Source organism: Larus michahellis, chromosome 9 (genome assembly GCF_964199755.1).
Source record: "Larus michahellis chromosome 9, bLarMic1.1, whole genome shotgun sequence".
NCBI classification, from domain to species: Eukaryota; Metazoa; Chordata; class Aves; order Charadriiformes; family Laridae; genus Larus; species Larus michahellis.
This window is the reverse complement of record NC_133904.1, coordinates 22,459,445-22,478,359: the sequence shown is the minus strand read 5'-3', so window position 1 is coordinate 22,478,359 and position 18,915 is coordinate 22,459,445. Positions and strand designations below refer to the sequence as shown.

The 18,915-nt window shown below is 48.8% G+C and overlaps 1 protein-coding gene across 6 annotated transcripts in view; it reads right to left on the bottom strand.

The window, feature by feature from the left end:
* The window catches only part of CSNK1G1 (casein kinase 1 gamma 1), a 110,466-nt gene that overhangs the window by 13,430 nt on the left and 78,121 nt on the right, over positions 1-18,915 (bottom strand). For all 6 annotated transcript variants that reach the window (XM_074599640.1, XM_074599643.1, XM_074599641.1 and 3 more), the window contains 6 exons: positions 18,762-18,913; positions 9,906-10,140; positions 7,714-7,799; positions 5,522-5,606; positions 3,212-3,360; positions 754-858 (listed from right to left, as the gene is read on the bottom strand). In XM_074599640.1, coding sequence (XP_074455741.1) covers positions 754-858; positions 3,212-3,360; positions 5,522-5,606; positions 7,714-7,799; positions 9,906-10,140; positions 18,762-18,913 — 812 coding nt within the window. The remainder of the gene's footprint in view (positions 1-753; positions 859-3,211; positions 3,361-5,521; positions 5,607-7,713; positions 7,800-9,905; positions 10,141-18,761; positions 18,914-18,915) is intronic.

The window sequence follows — 18,915 nt, the reverse complement described above, 5'->3', positions numbered from 1 at the left end:
GAACCACTCACTGGGAAGTAAGAGCACCAACAGCTCTAGCTAGTAGCGGCAGTTGGAGATCTACTGAACTTCTCATCAGTTCTGTTAATACAGAAAATCCAAACTCTCAACACCAACAAAATATTACAACTACAAAGGAAAAAATGGGGAAATTCAGAAACTGGCAGCTCATCCGGACCGCGATGCCCAGCCTCCCCGAGGGACCCTGCCCTGGCAGTCCTTTATGCTCTGCAACCCCCACACCGTGAACCAGGCCCCCTGAGAAGGAGATACTGTGCGTACACGGGACACGCACATCCCTATCGCAGCCACATGGTCCATGGGAAGAGGGCACCTGGGGGTGGGCTGCCATTGCCACAACTGATGGTCTACTCCATGGTCCCTGGGCTATGAGTAAAAGCACCCAAAAGAACGTTGTTGACCAGGGTAGGTCAGGCGGGCTGACCAGGCTGAACAGTTAACTTAAACAGCTTACCCACAAACTACGGAAAAATGACCCATTCCAAATTGTACTCCACTTGGTTCACAATCCCAAGGAATTCTACTGACAGTATTTCAGCAACCTGTTCCTTTGACAACATTCTGCTCAAATCACAGTCTCTAAATTAAGCAGGAATCGTGCTTGCCATGACCGAGGCAAGAATCAGCCCCGGCCACCTCTAACGGCGCAGGCTTTCTGCTTCTGCAGACCACGAGGAATTCAGAGAGGTGCCAAACAACGTGGCGCTGCCGAAGCAGTTCTGAGCAACGCACCTGATTGCGAAGGGCCTGCTGCGATGGCCGATCCCGGTGGACGTGGCTGTCTCTTGTTACTGCGGACGTCCCAGAATCTACGTGAACAGATCCCACCGGAGTAGGCTGGAAAACAAGGCGTTTGTTAGGATGAAGCCAATGCTGAAGATGCCGCGCTCTCTCTCTCAACACACACATGCACAAACGTAACTTGTCAGGCTGGCTCCTGTCTGGTAGAAGCAGGAAAACATCAAAACACTGCCCAAAGGTACTGACAATAATCAAGGAAAATCACAGCCAGGGCTATAAAATCCCTGTGATTTGATGGATGTGTGATTTGATGCTGGACACCAGCACCAAATGCCTTGTATAAAAAATAGTTAAAAGGACACAGTTAGGTAGCTGTATCAGTGTCAGATCACACCTCATGTGTCTCACATAAGACTATTACAACTGAAAACACACAGACTTGTTTTCCTCATCTCATCGTCTCGCCACTTTTAAAAATCACGCTCGCATAGAAACAGGACGTGTTAAAATTAAAGCTTCATCTGCTCTATTCTCACCAAAGTCATAATCCCTGCTCACAACATCAAAATCTCCATGGCAACCACTGCAGTTGTCAGCAATAGCACGCTTGTCTTGCAAGGGGCTTTTTATCAATCGCCTTTGTAATTAAACAAAAATGAGGAGCAAAATCATGATTCACAAAGGGAATGATTTCTTATGAACTGTTTTGGGCTCAGTAAACTTTGGTAATGCTAAATATAGTTGGGACGGTAAATCACTGTCAACGGTACGAAGTTTAGCGCTGAAGACATTTGATCTGGCACCAGCGACAGTTCATTTACAGATGGCTTTGCCATTGCCGCTGTGTGGTGAGTGGCCATTTGCAAGAAGGCCATCAGCAGAAGGACACGAAGCGCCAAGTGACAGGCTGCTCCACAGACATGAATCAGACAGGCAGCCAGCCGAAGAGCTTTAGACTTTTCTGTCAGATTTCCCCATGACACATCTTTTGGCCAAGGTCTTCCTGAGCATAAATGGCTTTTGACAACAGAAATGACACAACAAGGTCACGATAATGGTCCAATCTGGTGTCATGGAACTGCTAAATGGAGCTTGGTTACTCCCGCATTTCCTTGCCATGTGCTATAAAGAGCCAGTTCAGCTGTCAAAGTAGGGTAAGCCCCAAGATCTTTTGAGCTCAGAACTGGTTTGCTGTTACTATTCAGTGAGCATCCATCAGAACCCTGCCTAGTTCTCCCCTACTTCTTGATGAGAACTTGACCGTTATAGAGCTCTTCCATCACTCAGCACTGAGGTAGCAAGAATGTTCTCATGCAAACTCTCTTGACAAAGCAAGTGTTGTCGGGGCAATCCCAAGCACGGATATAGGCTGGGCAGCGACTGGCTTGAGAGCAGCCCTGAAGAAAAGGACTTGGGGGTGTTAGTGGATGAGAGGCTCAACATGAGCCGTCAGTGTGCAGCCCAGAAAGCCAATTGTACCCTGGGCTGCATCAGGAGAAGCGTGGCCAGCAGGCTGAGGAAGGTGATTCTCCCCGTCCACTCCACTCTCATGAGACCCCACCTGGAGTATTGCGTCCAGTTCTGGAGCCCCTACTACAAGAAAGATATGGACGTGCTGGAACATGTCCAGAGAAGGGCCACGAGGATGATCAGAGGGCTGGAGCACCTCTCCTATGAGGACAGACTGAGAGAGTTGGGGTTGTTCAGTCTGGAGAAAAGAAGGCTCCGAGGAGACCTTATAGTGGCCTACCAGTATCTTAAGGGGGCCTACAAGAAAGCTGGTGAGGGACTTTTTAGGATGTCGGGTAATGGTAGGACTAGAGGGAATGGATTAAAACTAGAGATGGGTCGATTCAGACTGGACATTAGGAAGAAGTTCTTCACAATGAGCGGGGTGAGACACTGGAACAGGCTGCCCAGAGAGGTGGTGGAAGCTCCGTCCCTGGAAGTTTTTAAGGCCAGGCTGGACGGGGCTCTGAGCAACCTGATCTAGTGGGAGATGTCCCTGCCCATGGCAGCGGGGTTGGAACTAGATGATCTTTAAGGTCCCTTCCAACCCTAACAATTCTATGATTCTATGATTCTCCTGCTTTAAGACGGATGTCTATAGATATTGGTGTCAAATCCTGTGCTAAGCTAGAGGAAATTAAATCCAGTCATATCCACTGCCACAAGTGGGAAAATCGGGTTTGAAAGCCCCACCGGGGCAAGCCCAAAGAGGTGGGAAGGGGCCTTCTGCCCCTTAAGGAAACTGCAAGGCACTGCAAGAACCCCCGAACGCAATGACAGGACATCTCACTACACTGAGCCCATGTTAGCTAGAGAACAGAAGAGAATTATTTGATCCTGAGCACACTGGCATTAATGGGGATTATCAGGAACAAAGAGCCAGGTGGTGGGGAAGCAGCCCCTGGCAGGCAAGGCACTGCATTTTGCATGGACAACTCACAATTGGTCTGCCAACCCAGTCATAGGCGTAGTCAAAGGTGTAGCCTTTCTTTTCAAACAGCTCTGTGAAGATGGTTCGTAAATAATCATAGTCCGGTCTCTCAAAGAAGTCCAGTCGCCGAACATAACGGAGGTACGTGGCCATCTCCTCTGTTGGAAAAGGGGGAAAAAGCAGTGGCATCAGTTCTGCTCACACAGGAGCTCCATCACTTACATGCCTCCCAGATCTGACACACACACTGGAAATACGCTTTTCAATTAACTCCAACAAGGCTTCCCCATCGCACTAGGCTCAAAGCTGGTGCCAAAGTTGGACCGAGGGCCAGACTCTCCGTGCCGCGAGTTGTCCAAGCTCCACTAAGTTCAGCTGAGCCATGTGGATTGACAGAAACTGAGGATATCCAACAAGTCTTCACCCTCAGTGACCTCCCCAACAGTCTTTTATTGCTGGATGAATCTCACTCAGCTTTCCAGAGCCCTCCTGTCCTGCCCAAAGTCTAACAATCGTCTGCTTTTATTCTGAATCTTCTGAATGAGTTGTTATAAACCAAGGTCTGTGTTTTAGCATTGAGCGTCATGCTGTGAGAGAAGTGTCTGGGCTGCCGGTGCTACCTCTGGCTTTTCCTATGAAAGTAGTGTTTTTTAGTAACAGTCCACCAGGCAAATCAATTCAAACACTTCTCAAGCAAAGCTGGAAGTCCCACCTCTGCTCCAGAAAGCTGCTGCTCCACCTCAAATCTGAGTTCCACAGCTAGCTTTATTCTATACATTTGTATAAAAACAAACACTAGAAACACACTGTAAATGCCAACTCACTGAACCTGCCAACAGGGTGCTCACGTGTATGTCTGCTGACGCAGACATTTAAACAGCCACCGCGATTTCACCCGGGGAAGGAAAGCAGCAGACGTTGGTGGGCAGCCCATGCCACCCCTGATCTCCAGCAACAACTAGGGTCTGGCTGCCCAACGTCATTGCCTCGGTCATAACCTTGAATACCCAAAACAAGACCTCAAAGGGGAGGCTACAACCTTAATTTACCTGGCGCACACAGAACACTGTTTGGCGTTAAGCTAATTAATCACCTTCCTGCAGCTGGGTCATTCCATGCACAGAGAACTGAGCACTGGTAACTCATGTCCTGCCCCTTCCCAGCTCTCTCTAGGCTCGTGCCCAAGCTGAGGTAGGACATTTGAGCAGGGCTCCGTGTGGGGGTCCGGGCACTGCATTACGAATGGTACACCAGCATGGTTTTCACCTTTAGCTGACAAAGACAAGAACAGCATCGCTTAGCGATACCTAACTCTGTAGCTTGCAGCTTGCATGTCACGTTGAGGTAAAAGAGCAAAAAGAAGGAGAAGAAAGGTAATTCCCTCTTCCTGCTAGCATCTCTGAAAGGCAGAAGACCAACAGGTTTCAGGCGAGCAAGGAATAAAAATAAGTTCTCTCATATCCCTTCAGCCTTGACCTGCAGGTGTGACTGAGCTCTGAGGAAGGAGTATGGGGGAAAAAGATGAGAATAGCCAACCTGAAGCTGTTCTGCTTGGAACTAGGTGGATTGTGGATACAAATACGTCTGGGGAATTAGCATGACTTGAGTGAACAATGATCCCCTTCCAGGCTTGCTGCTCCTTGTGCTGGGAAAGACCCATGTGATACAACAGCTCCTACAGGAATGTGACTAATCGTGGGGACCTGGGGGCTCTCCCTGGGGGCAGGATCCCCACTTCCTAGAAAAAACACCAAAACCACTCTGTGACGGCCACAGGCTACTTGGGGAGGGCTTTAACTTCGTACTCTGCTCTCCTAGCTCCAAGGTGGACTTTTGGAGAATAGCCGTTGGACTTAGCTAGCAGCACATCTTCAATAACGCTGTCCTTAAAACTGATGTCAGAATGTGAAATTCAATAACAGACACATCATCCCATCTTCTAAGCAGGCCACATAAAATCTTAACACTTGTAAAACCTTCCATTTGGAAAAGAATTAACTCAGTAGATCCAGCACAGCCACTTGGGAGAATCAAAATAACAAGGCCCCTGGAAGGAAGGCAGGCAAGAAGCAAAGCAGGAACTCGAAGCACTTGAACATTGTGCAGCCTCCTTGATGAGAAGGCTTACGGTCATTTTAACCCATAGCCACAAGCTCTCAGGCCCCACTGATCTATAGCGGCAGCTCCAGTTGTCTCCCAACTTGAGGAACAACATAATGGATGAACATCATCCAAATACTTTCTGCCGGAGGAGTTCAGAACCACCATATTTTACTAGGTATGTCCAACTGCACTCAAACGGTCCCATCAGGGCTTTACCTGGAAAGTTCTCACAGAGAACTTCAACCGGAGTGTTTCTCTTTGTGTCCCCAATCTTCTGATACCTCTCTTTTAAGGTGTCAGCCTGTAGCGCACAAAGACAAAACAGTTGTGGAGAAAGAGTTCAACCATGTGATAAACGACATGCTGTATGGGAAGAAAAACAAGGTATTTAATACCAATTCTGGGTGGTATCAGAAGATGTTACTTGTAGCTGAACTGCATCCTAGACTACACTAGGAGGAATGCTGTCTTACCCTGTTGTAATTCTTGCTACACATTTCACGTGCTATGGGCAAAGAATATCCAAGGACACATTCAAAACATCTTCAGCACTCCTAAGGAAGAACACTTGTCAGTGTCCCAGGCTAATTTCTTACCAGCCCAGTCCTGAGGACTGTACAGGGGAGCTTTCATGGGACAAGAAAATAAAGCTGCATATACAATGATTGCACATCAGTACTAGGTTCAGAGCCATTGGCAACCTCAACACCTTCATAAACAACTGCAAAAGCAGATAAATTGCAAGGGCAATTTGGGCACGTCGGGTTTTTACTGTGTATAATAGAATGCCACCACATAGACAACGAATTTACATCAGTCACACTTCTCCCAAATCCCATGCTACTCCCACACTACCTCTCCTTTCAGCCCCAACGTGTCTATCACTTAGGCAGCACTGATCAAACAGCTGGTCATCAAGAAAAATGAAACCATTTTTAGTTAGATTTCCCACCTGAATCCCTCTTGAAGAAGAGACTCCACTTCAGTCAGCACCCTAAGAACGGGTTTTATTGTCTCCATTTCCAAATATGCCAATTAGACCTGCCAGCAGCATAATCAGCATAGTAAAATGTTCTCTCAAGACTTTAGCTCCGACAATAGAGACCAAAAGTGTAAGCTGAAGAAACCTAGCAGAGTGAAGATGCCATATTCTAGATGAAGCTGAAGAGTCAGTCTGTTCTGGAGCTGAAAAAATATAGGACTTCAAGAAGCAGCCAACTAATTCTTATCAAGTTCAGCACTGAACTGACAAAATTTTTTAGAGTCTTGTCTAAACCTGGAATTATTTTTGACCAATTTAGAGGGTTAATTTAAAGCAGATGAGTACAACTAAACCAGAAACAAAATATGTAATGGGATAACACGCACTTACAGAGGTGTGAACTTAAAACTGGAGAGATTCTGATTTCTTTCAGAATCGCTTTCATGCTTGAAAAACCCTTTCTTGGCTTTTATGAGTTGTTGCCAACATTTCTGGCACGTGTCTGATAAGGCTGAGCTGAGACTAACTCTGGATGGATGATGCCAAAGCAGCTTACCAAGGGCTGTCATGCTAAGCCACTGCCTGTAGCAGCACTCTGCTGAGCAGCTTGCCAGCCCAAACGCTCGTCTCGTTTCCGCAGCAGCGCTAACAGGTCTAACAGGAGTTATTGTCTTCATTCATAAACCTTCTCCTAACCTGATCAGATGTGATCCCTTCACTCACTGCCATTCCAAAGCTGTTGGAGTAGCTTAATCATCAGGAAATTGATGGAGAAGAGAAGATGCAACTACCAACAGCTTCAGAGCCAGCAAACAACTTACTATCGCTAACCAGGCTGAGGGATGTTAGCTGCAGTTGCCGTAACTCGATTGCTCGCAGCCCTCCACATTGTACAAGGCATTTCATAAACTTCTAAGCACTGAGTGTCCAGAGTCTCTGGAGGGAAGCCAAGCTCAATACTTCTGCCAGAAAACCGTTTTTTCAAGCTGAAGTCCATCTGCACATCTAAACCCATCAAATTGCTCCCGTTATAAACACGTTTCGCAGATGCAGCTGGGGGACTGTGTGCTGTAACTGCAATTTCATCAACAACCACTGTGTCCCAGCCGCACTCCAGCTCGAGCACTCCAACAGCTCAACGGTTCTCTCATTGCTGTCCCCATCCCGGCCGCTCACCCGCCTCTGCCGAATCGTCTCTCCGGACTCGTACCAATTCAGCTAAGCTAATGGTAACTTGAAGTGACAGGTAACATATTTCTATCCTAAAATCTTTCCTGTAGGTAAAGCTAAAGCCACGTCATTAGACTTCAAGGACGCAAAGGAGACAACAGTGTTTCTGGCTGGATTTTGCAAATGTTTCCCCACCAGATTCTCATTTGGACAGAGACCAAAGATTCAAAGGGCAAAACCTAAAGCTCAGACCTACCTTCAATCCTTGCCAGGGCAGACTGCCTCGGAGGAAATACATAAACATATGGCCCAGGGCTTCCAAGTCGTCTCGACGACTTTGCTCTAAAACAGAAGAGATGACAAGTTATTGCTGCAGCTGCAGAAACGGATCTGTGATCTGATCATCAGCCGCACCTATTTCTGAGATAACGTTAACACAGGGAAGTTCCCTTGCTGTCGGTAACTCAGACCTTGTGCAAAAAATACCTAGAACCTGTTACAAAAAACTGTAAAATATGTAAAAAAAGATCAGCTAAAAGGCATGAGATGACACAGGAACTGTAAGACATACTGCCCAGCCTTAGGTAGAATGGACGAGAGGTGGAGACATTAATTGCAAAGGAATGAAGCCATTCCCTGGGTGTTCTCTGGACTGCCAGCGCCGATGGGGCAACTGCGATGTGGTGCTGGATTGTGTTATTTCTTCTGAACTACACAGGAGCAGGCAGGGGACGCCTGTGACCACCTGCAGGGAATGACCACGTCGCACAGTGTCAACCCCTCCCCAGTTGCTTCTGCAGCTCATCACATCAGAGCGGATCGAAAATAGCTCCTTCTAGCACTGCTTTTCCTTGAGAAACACTTGCTGCTGTTGCCATGCAGATGTTATCATCGTAACGGAGGAGGGGGAGGAAAGGGGGGGCCTCAAGCCAAAGGAAAAAGAATCCTTAAAATAATCAACCAAAATGTATCACAAAATCCCAGGGGAGGATACAAGACAGAACAACAAATCCGGAGCACGCAGCAGGGGACCGCTGCTGTGCCATCAAGCGGACTTGGGTTCACCGAGCTCACAATGACGCAACCTCCTCTCTCCAAACCTCCACCTGCAGGCAGACAACGTGCTCCGAAGCCGCGATCCGCCGCGGATCTAGTCATGCAGCCCACACGCCACCACAAAGTGCGCGTGAGCCGTGCCCGGTGCTGCATCATCTGCAAGAGGAGAGAACGGCAGCGCTTTGCACAGCATGACTTCTTCACGAGCAGCGGCAAATTTAACCCTCAAAAGATGCTGGGGGTGAGAACGCTCAGTGGAAGGGAATTGAGATGACAGTTCCTGCAGGTTACCCTGATATAGCTGTAAAAAGGCGGGTGGGGGGGGAAAAGGATGTCCTGGGTAATTTAATTCAATGACGCAGATGAACTTCTCGGGAAGATGGTTGAGTGCGCTCATCTTTCAGAAAAATCGCAATCAGGCTCCTTTATTTTTCTTGGTGCTGAAATGTGAAGGGAGCGACTCCACCTGGAGAGCGACTCCACCAGCAGAGCATCAGCCCCAGGAAAGCCGGCTGGGCAGAGACAGCCCCCTGCACGGCCGGCAGCCAGCCTTCCCCCCTCAAATACACCCGCCACAATTGGCTCTTCCCTGCGGGAGCCACGGCCCGAGCTGCAAAACCTGCAGGGAGAAGGGTCCTAAAGAAGGCACATGGTGCACTTCAGATGCAAACAGATCTTTCCAAATCCACCTGCGGAGCACATCCCCGGCAGTTCCCAACCTGCTTCCCATTCCTCCAGCTCTTCCTGACGCTTCACTGGGTTTTCCAGAATTAGAAGTTGGGCTCATCCCTCCTGACCTGCAAAGCGAGCGAGCTCCCTAAGAGATGGGAAAGCCAGCGATGCTCTATCTCATAGCTGGGACACTACTCAAAGAGTATTCCCTTTCTTACTGCTCTTATGAGTTTAAGTGAATATAAACATTTAATAAGTTTTTTTGCCTTTCAGCCACAGAAATGTAAAGAAGGCAGTGAGGAGAGGAGATGAAAGCCAGTTGTAAAAATAGTTATATCATTAATTTTCTCCAACCAATTATTAGGTTAGGGAACATCCAACTCCAACACCTGAAAGTGGAAGGCACTGGTACAGAGCCGTGCTATAAGAATCTATTTGGTCATCATTTAGTGCGGCAATTACTGCCTGCCTCTTGCCTTCTATCAGCGCAGGGTTGCTACCAGTTATTTAGTTCCTAATAAAAACTATAATTACGAGGCTTCCAACATTTCAGCTGTCTCAGTTCCTTAAAAGGGGGCGAAAAAAGCCTTACAACTGTAAACAGCTTCAGGGCACTGAGCGGCTCACAAATAGTTTGAAGGGCACAAAAAAGCTGTAAGCCAAGCTACCATCGGAGCTCGACAGGACTCGGCACGGCAAGCTCCCACCACCCACACAAACCTTTGCCAAGATGAGTGTTGATGGACATGTATCTCGCCGTTCCAGTTAAGCTCTTGTGTTCCCTGTAAGGTATGTGTTTTTTGGTTTCGGGGTCAATGTATTCCTTCGCCAATCCAAAGTCTATGATGTGAATGACGTGCTCTTTCTTATTGCCTTGCCGGCCAATAAGGAAGTTTTCTGGCTTGACATCTCGGTAGATGAGGTTCTTCGAATGCACGTACTCCATCCGAGATATCTGCAAAACGATGAGGAAAAAGCTATTGGTGAGCAGACCAGCTACCGCGCTCTCCCAGCTAACGAGGCAGCAAGGTTCTGTAGGACCATCACCGAGCCTTTCCTTGCTGCTATCTCAGAGTTCAGGTCCTCTATGAGAAACGCAACAACAGATGGAGCAAAGTTACGACTGGAGCTGGGCTGTGTCCCCCGATGCAGAGCTGGAAGAGGAATCTGCCATCCCTTCCTTTCTCCGGCTGCCATACTGTGCTCCCTGACTTTATTCCTAAGGGCTGTTTCCGAAATGTGACCACCGGGACACAGCTCTTGGAAGGATTCCCCAGGGAATTGCAGCAGCCTTTGTGTATTGATTTTAAACACACTAAACCGGTTACCAAGAGCTCTTCCCTTGCCCACGGCCTTCCCTTGTTGCTCTGTGTCTTACCACCTTCCTCCCTCCACCCATATGTTGTCTTAGACATGCCAGATTCCTCATGGAGGGGGATTCTTGGGCAGGCGGAAGCCTTACGATCCTCAATGCTGACTAAAAAGAATAATTGATCTCTTCGGTTGTCAACTAGGAATAGCTGTAATGTTTTTCAGCTTCTGACTAACTTTGTTCTGGCGGTATGACTGAGAAGGGGAGGTAAAAGGGCAGGAACCCCACTTCCAGGGTGATGGGGGGCCATTTCCCCTCTAACAATGCACCTTATTCAGATGCTTATCGTTAATGTTGCTTTTGAAACTAAATACATTGCAGGTGAAGTTCAAATAGGTCGCCAAGCAGTTCTCCTTTGGGTTCCTAACTTATAAAATGATTCCCATTGGAAATAATTTCATTTATTACCTTTTAATTTTGTAAGGTTTTAAATGAAAACATGTGAATTCCCAGTTATGGTTGTATTGGTCCGTGACTGCCCTGCATGCATGGTGGCTTTTTTAAGGAAGATGTCTCTCTGGAAAAGCCACCTACCCATCTGCATGCTGGCTTGCGACACTACAGAACCATCGCAAAGCTCTCGCAAACTCCAAATTTTGCACTAACGAGCGTCAGTCCGCAGAGGTCACTGCCGCACTGTTGCAGGGGACCTCACAGCGTGATGCTATCAGAATTGGGGAACATCTAAGGTGAGAGCCACCAGCAGGGAGCTGGTGGCTCCCCTGCGGGGAGTCACTGGTTCCTGAGAGGTTCTGCACGGGGTTGTTACTGGGAGGGCAGCTCCTCACCTCTGGCATGGGGCAGGCTGGAGCGACGCTGCTCTAGATCACCAGCTGGGTGACCAAACCCCATGTCGGTCCTTCCAGCCACCCCGCCTGCCTCAACCACGAGGGCCATTGGGCTGACAGACCCCAACTGCTCTTTGGTTTCTCGCTCTGAATCCAGACACATCCTCCACTGGCAAACCCAGACCTGTCTTTTTCTTTACAGATCTTGCATCCACCCCTTGCTGAAAGCTCCATGCGCATGTGATCACTCCGTCCTGCTCCCAGAGGCCTATCAGATACCTTATTTGTAAGGAAAATCTGCTGCACTTCCACCACTCGGAAAGAAGTAACAGGCAGGAGGGGGCGGTGCTCCTTATAAAATAAAAAATGCCGTACAGGGAGGGCAGGAGACAGGAAAAAAATGACGGTAGGTGAATCAGTCTTAAAAAATAGGACTTGTTCAAAGGCTCTTCAAAGAAGGTAACAGCACGTGTTGCCATTCCCCTCCTCTCTTAAGCAGTGATTTATTTCAATGTGCTGAGAAAATGGGTTTCACGGCTAACAGCCATTATTTCTAATCAATTATAGGATGATGCAGAACAGAGCAGATGCTCTGCACTTCAGCCATTCTTCACGCTTTGAATCATCTACAGGACACAGCAGCAGGTTGGAAGACAAAAAGGTAGGTCGGGAGGCAATTCCAATTAAGATGCAACCCTTAAAACTGGAACAAAACGTTTCCTTGCCTCTTCATACATAACGAGCTTTCAAACAGCCTGACTGGCTCATTTGATTTGTCCCTGCTGCCAGAGAAGCTCAGTTGTTGAAATGGTCAACAACAATTATGCAGCCCCAAAAAAGCATGGGTTTTTTGTTCCCTAAAACCTCACAGCAAGTCGCATTGGCCAGGACAACAATGTGGATGGTTGAGATGCCAGGTGAACTGATACACTCCAGCAGCGCCTGGACATACTGATTTACCTGCTTTTTTCCTTCCACCACACACACAGAGATGCTGTTGGGTCTTTCATATTCCTTTTTCTTTACTTCCACCTGCCTGGATGCTTCATGACGTGCTGCCGGAGAGCCGCACACAGCCAACGATGGCTGAAAGATGCTCTCCAAGTCAGAAAGATGTTTCCCGGAACAGCCTCCGTGCTTGATTCACCCTGACAAGTCACTCACCCTGCTGATGGCTGCTAGCCATGGGGGGCTGGTGACTGTCTGCGCTGCGTCACCCTTCCAGGTTTGCTCCCCGAGAAGAAACGAGCTGTGCCAGAGTGACCTCGGCCTGACTCAGACCCATCGCAGAGCTGGAGAAGAGGAGTTCCCACTCCAGAAACGTGCGGGATGCCCACTCCTTTGTGCTTGAACTACAGGCTCTAAAGTCTGTGCATTAATTCTTCTATGGACAGAGAAACCGCTGCAAGGAGCTGGGACTAACTACTGGAATTGCTTTCACACTGGAAAACCAATGACTGTGAAGCAGTGTTAATATCTGCTCTCTTATTTTAACAGTAATAAGAACAGACTATGGAATTTTATCACAGGGCACAGGAACACCAGGGGCAGATGGGAGACTCTGCTTGTGAATTAAAGCAGGATTTCCATGGCCACGGCCGGCTGAGTCCATCTTCGGAGCCATAAATCTCCATTTCAGATGTCGGAGAAGCCCCCAGGAGGGGAGAACATCCCCGGGCACACAGCAGGAGCCCTGCACTGCAGCTGAGAAACGAGAGGATATTTGTGACATTTAACCAGATGCCAAAGAAACCCAGGCTTTTACTTTTCCTTTCTCCTGCCAAGGAAGCAAGCATAATAAACCTTCTTTCCGTCAAAACGTAACTCTTGAGAATCTGATCTCAGTAGCAATCCCAGACCCTCCTCATAAACTTGACCCTTCTTCCACGTATCACATGCTTGAATATAAATCAGATCAGCAGAGATAAAAAATCCTCCTGTTTAAAGGCTGTTTTGGTATCTTTGCTGTTTTTGGCTGGGGTAGAGTTAGTTTTCTTCACAGTAGCGAGCATTTTGGATTTGTGCTGAAAAGGGTGTTGATAACAGGGATGTTTTAGCTCCTGCTGAGCAGCGCTTATACAGAGCCAAAGCCTTTTCTGCTCCTCATGTCGCCCCGACAGCGATGGGCTGGGGGCGCAGAAGGGGCTGGGAGGGGACACAGCGGGGACAGCTGACCCCAGCCGCCCACAGGGATACCCCGTGCCATATGACTCCTGCTCAGCACATAAAGCTGGGGAAGAAGGAGGAATGGGGGACATTCGGAGTGATGGCGTTTGTCTTCCCAAGCCACCATTACATGTGATGGAGCCCGGCTTTCCTGGGCACGGCCGAACACCTGCCTGCCAACGGGAAGCAGTGAATGAACTCCTTGTTTTGCTTTGCATGTGCGCGCGGCTTTCACTTTACTGATTAAACTGTCTTTATGTCAGTCCACGAGTTTTCTGACTTTTACTCTTCTGATTCTCTCCCCCATCACATCGGGAGGTGGGGAATGAGCTGCTTGGTCCTACTTGCTGGTGGGGTTAAACCATGATGGTGTCTCTTATACAAGATGATTTTGATGGTCACCAGTCAAAAATCTTTTCACCATGACTTGGTCCAGATCGCAGCCAGAAGGATTTGCACAGTGCCCGGCACAACGGACCTTGTCTCTGACAGCAAGTACTTAAAGCAACAGTGAAAATAACATTTACTCCTGACAAAACTGAGCTGTCAATGAGCATCACACATGCTGGACCTGGCTACGAGGGAAAAATTGAAGCCAGAATAAGAAGTGTTCTCCCCAAACCAAACACCGAGTCAGTTCTTAGGCATCTTAGGCAAAGCCCTAAGATGACGTCCGAACTACGGGCTTTAGGGACTGACATTAGTGAACACGTTTTTAATTGCCAAGCTTTGCGTTGTTCAGGAACGTCGGCCACTCCGTCTGTTGAGCTGCACGTGGAGGATGGAGGAAGCAGTTCCAGTTGGATGGTCCTAGCAGACCATCATGAAATATCAGAGATGCACAAGTCACAGGAGTAACAGAGCTGGAAAACTTCCACCAGGGAAGGAAAACAGAGGACTCCTTCAATGCAGGTTCTCACCAAGAAGTTTGAAACGGTGCATTAGACTAAGAGTGTTTCTGATTCGGCCCAAGCTGCATTTGATAAGCTGCTGCCACAGCTCTGAGCACAACGCACGCTTACCAGAAGAACCTGCAAGCCTGGTGACAAACCTGAGGGCTACGTGGCTCATCCCCCTGCTGAGGCAGACCTTCCGACTGGGTCATCTCATCCGAAGAACTCCAAGAGAGTTATCCTCCTTCCTTGAAGACTCATTATTGTCCAGTCTCTATCTCCCTCAGCCAGGAGAGTCTTCCTGACATAAAACCACACTTAGATTCTCCCATAATCACAAGCAACACTCCTTAAAACAATGACGCTATATTTGTTTCTCTTAGAGGGCTTTTCTTTCTTCTAACATCTGTAGAGTTAAAGGATCCACCCCAGCCCTGAGATGCTGCTACCTGTCAAGCTACGTAAGTCCAGCCAAGCACGTACACTTATTAAAAAACATGCTTCAGGGGTGCCTCTGGTTAAAAACTGACCACTGGACACAAAAAAAGGAGACCAGGTGCCACCACACCGCATTCAAAGTTCCTGCCTAGCTTTAGCACGCGGCACACACGCAGATGTGTTGGAGATTTGCTGCAGCAGTGGTCAGGCTCAAGGGGGGAGAAGGGGGAGATGGGAGCTAACCTTGGAAGCAGCGGCTGGCTGTGGGGCTGAGCCTGCGGCAGGCAAGGAACCACGCCATCGGCAGAGAAGGGACTGGACGCTCCTAAAGACACAGGGATCATCACATGCAAGTGAGGGGAGAAAGGTCTAGGGGACAAAAGGGTGGACACTTGACATCCCACTATCTTGGGCCAGCCCTGCTGCCAGTGTTGCTGCTCCAACGCCTGCAAAAACATCTCTGGCAGACCTCTCCTTCCTCCCTCTCCTGAGGGGATCAAGCCCAAGGCTGGAGAGGCAATGCAAAGGTGATTCCCAGCATCGGGGTCATCTCCTGGGAGCTCCCCAAGCCCCACGCTGCAGAGGGACCTCCCAGAGGAGTAGCACTGCTTTACCTTTGAGTGGTCTTCCTGGCTAAAAAGCCCAATAATTTTACATTTTGGTGAGAACCAAACCAGAGCAGCAGTTTTCTGCAGCGTGCTGAGTTGTCCCTCACTCCCTACACCAGGGCAGGGTGCTCCTCTGCTGTCTGGGTGGCACCAGGCCATTCAGATTTTTTTGGAAGACTCCCTGGATATTAGGCTTCATTAACAGGCATGTCAAGCATCAGAGGAGAGAAACACTGCTCATTCAACGCATGGGATTCTGGCAGTGAAGTCTTATGTCTCCTCACGCCTGCGGTCAGAATTACGGCAGCTTAAGCAGGCCTGGCTGGTCAAAAGCAAGAGCAAAACATAATTTATGGATGCAAATCCACTGAATCTGACAGTTCAACTTTCCTTCTCTGATGTTTCTCTCACACTGGAGCGTGACACAGTGACTGCAATGATTTAGTGTAGGAACTAAGATAAATCCAAGACAATTTCCCCCAAAGCTTTGTGGCGGGAGTGAAGGGTTTTCGTTGCAGTTAAGCAATAAGTGCCAGCCCCTTCAGAAAACACGTCTCCAAGGACCAGGTGAGGAAACCTCCCACGGAAGGAGCAGGGCACACCTAAAGATGCTAAATCTGTCTTCTTAAATGCATACGCTCCAAGCTGGTAACTAAGGTAATCCTCCTGAGAAGGCTGGAGAGGTCTTAAAACATCTCCCAATGGAAAAGGGGGCAGCACTGCTTGTTCCTTTTGGAGAACATCAACTCCTCCATTTGCAATTGCTTTTCGTGTCCCCCTACATCACCCTAAGCATCTGTTTCTCAAACTGGTACCAGTGTCTAGATGAGCTGGCAGGCCAGCCGAGGTCACAAGACCAGCAGATGATGCCAGTGAAGACCATCCAAGCACTGAGCTAATTTGCAGCCCCAGGGCTTGGCCAAAGCTGACACAAAGCTGGAGGGGTGGCTGACACACCGGAAGGCTGTGCCGCCATCCAGAGAGACCTGGACAGGTTGGAGAGTTGGGCAAAGAGGAACCTCATGAAATTCAACAAGGGCAAGTGTAGGGTGCTGCACCTGGGGAGGAATAACCCCATACACTGGTACAGGTTGGGGGCTGACCTGCTGGAGAGCAGCTCAGTGGAAAGAGACCTGGGAGTCCTGTTGGACAACAGGATGACCATGAGCCAGCAATGTGCCCTTGTGGCCAAAAAGGCCAATGGCATCCTGGGGTGCATCAAGAAGAGTGTGGCCAGCAGGTCGAGGGAGGTCATCCTCCCCCTCTGCTCTGCCCTGGGGAGGCCGCATCTGGAGCACTGTGTCCAGTTCTGGGCTCCCCGGTTCAAGAGGGACAGGTAACTGCTGGAGAGGGGACTGCAAAGGGCCACCAAGATGATGAGGGGACTGGAACACCCCTCATATGAAGAAAGGCTGAGGGATTTGGGTCTCTTCAGTCTGGAAAAAGGATGGCTGAGGGGGGACCTTATCAACACTTATAAATACGTAAAGGGTGGGTGTCAGGAGGATGGATGGGGCCAGGATCTCTTCAGTGGTGCCCAGGGACAGGACAAGAGGTAACGGGCACAAACTTGAGCATAGGAAGTTCCACCTAAACATGAGGAGGAACTTCTTTCCTGTGAGGGTGGCAGAGCCCTGGCACAGGCTGCCCAGAGAGGTGGTGGAGTCTCCGTCTCTGGAGACATTCCAAACCCGCCTGGACGCGTTCCTGTGCCACCTGTTCTGGGTGACCCTGCTCTGGCAGGGGGGTTGGACTAGATGATCTCCAGAGGCCCCTTCCAACCCTATGATTCTATGATTCTAAGGCAGATGGGACCTATTGTGACAATCTTGATTTCCCTGGCAGTCTCACGGGAATAAATTCCCATCTTTACATTTTACATCTTTACAACCAAAAGGTCATGTAACCTATATCCAAGGCTTCACCATCTGTTGTCACTTGATTTAATTAAAAACAATACTATAAATTGGTATTCCACCGATCAAGGAACGTTCAAAGCCAACAAAACTAGACTGCTCAGCTGTAGGAGGACAACTTCATGAACCCAATGCCAGGCAGGTGCTGTTCAAACTTCTGCATCTGTGACCTCAGTTTTCCATTTGAGATCCCTCTGTGGCAAACCAGTTTATTTAGAAAGGATTGTGTTGCCTAGTCCCTTACCAACTTCTCTTTATTTTAACTCTGCAATCCACAGATCCATTAACGTGAATATACAGTCCCACCTCTGCTGTGCCACTCAGGTACCTGCAAGACCCTGGGTTGAAAACCAGAAAGCCAAACTAAAGCGCTAACTGACTGGCCCTACCCACTCAGGGAAGCTCATTCACCACATTTAGCGTGTTCAGTTTTTACATCATCCACTTTTAATGCAAACACAAATCCAAGCTACCGTTTTCAGCTTGGTTTCCCTTTGTTTCAGGCAAATAAGGGTCTTGGTGATGCCGCTCATACATCTACCCATTTCCAGCTGTTAGTCATTTAAACCCATTGGCCAGTTTTGAACACATTTGACCAAGGCAGAGGCCTCAAACGCTGGTACTTTGGCTAAGGAGAGCTCAGCTCCCATCGCTCTGGGAGGTTTCAGTCTATGAGCAGCCCGGTAGCACCAAACCAGTAAAACTGGTAGGAGCGTGGGAGGGTGTTGTGCTCCCTGTGTCCCGGGGAGCGGGTAAGAAATGAGATGTTCTGGGGGATGTCCAAGCAGAGGGAGGGAGCTGGGGTAGGTGCTGGGGCAGGGGTGTGTAGGGGACACAGGACGCAAGTTCACAGGAATCCAGCTTCACCGGTTCTGCTATGCAAGCAGCAAGTTTGCTCAGAAGCATCATTTGACCTTCTCTTCATAGGCAACAGTTTTTCTCAAACCTGAGAAGTTTTGTTTTCTAAGAAAGATGGAGAGAGACTTTTTACCAAGGCCTGTAGGGACAGGACACGGGGCAATGTTCTTAAACTGAAAGAGCGTACGTTTAGATAGGACATCAGGAAAAAAATTCTTTACAATGAGAGTGGTGAGATGCTGGAGCAGGTTGCCCAGAAAAGACCAGGATCCTTGGGAGTGTCCAAGGTCAGGCTGGACGGGACTTTGAGCAACCCTGCCTGTGGTGGGGGGGGTTGGACTGGATCTTTGAAGGTCCCTTCCAACCCAAACTGTTCTGTGATTCTGCAATGGAAGGAGATCGATTCTCTCTCCAACCAACAGACGTCCCCGAACCTCACACTGTACCAACCCCTTCCTTCAGCTAACCCAGTACTGCCAGAAACACGAGTCGGCACCGTGGAGGCCGCTGGGCAGAGCCCTGCCCGCTGTTACTCACCAGCTGGATGGCTATCATTAATACCGTCTTCAAAGTGAACGTCCTATCACAAAGGTCAAATAAATCTTCCAAGCTAGGACCAAGGAGCTCTAGTACCATGGCGTTGTACTTTCCACACGGTCCGAAGTAATACACCTGGGGAAGCCCTTCAGCT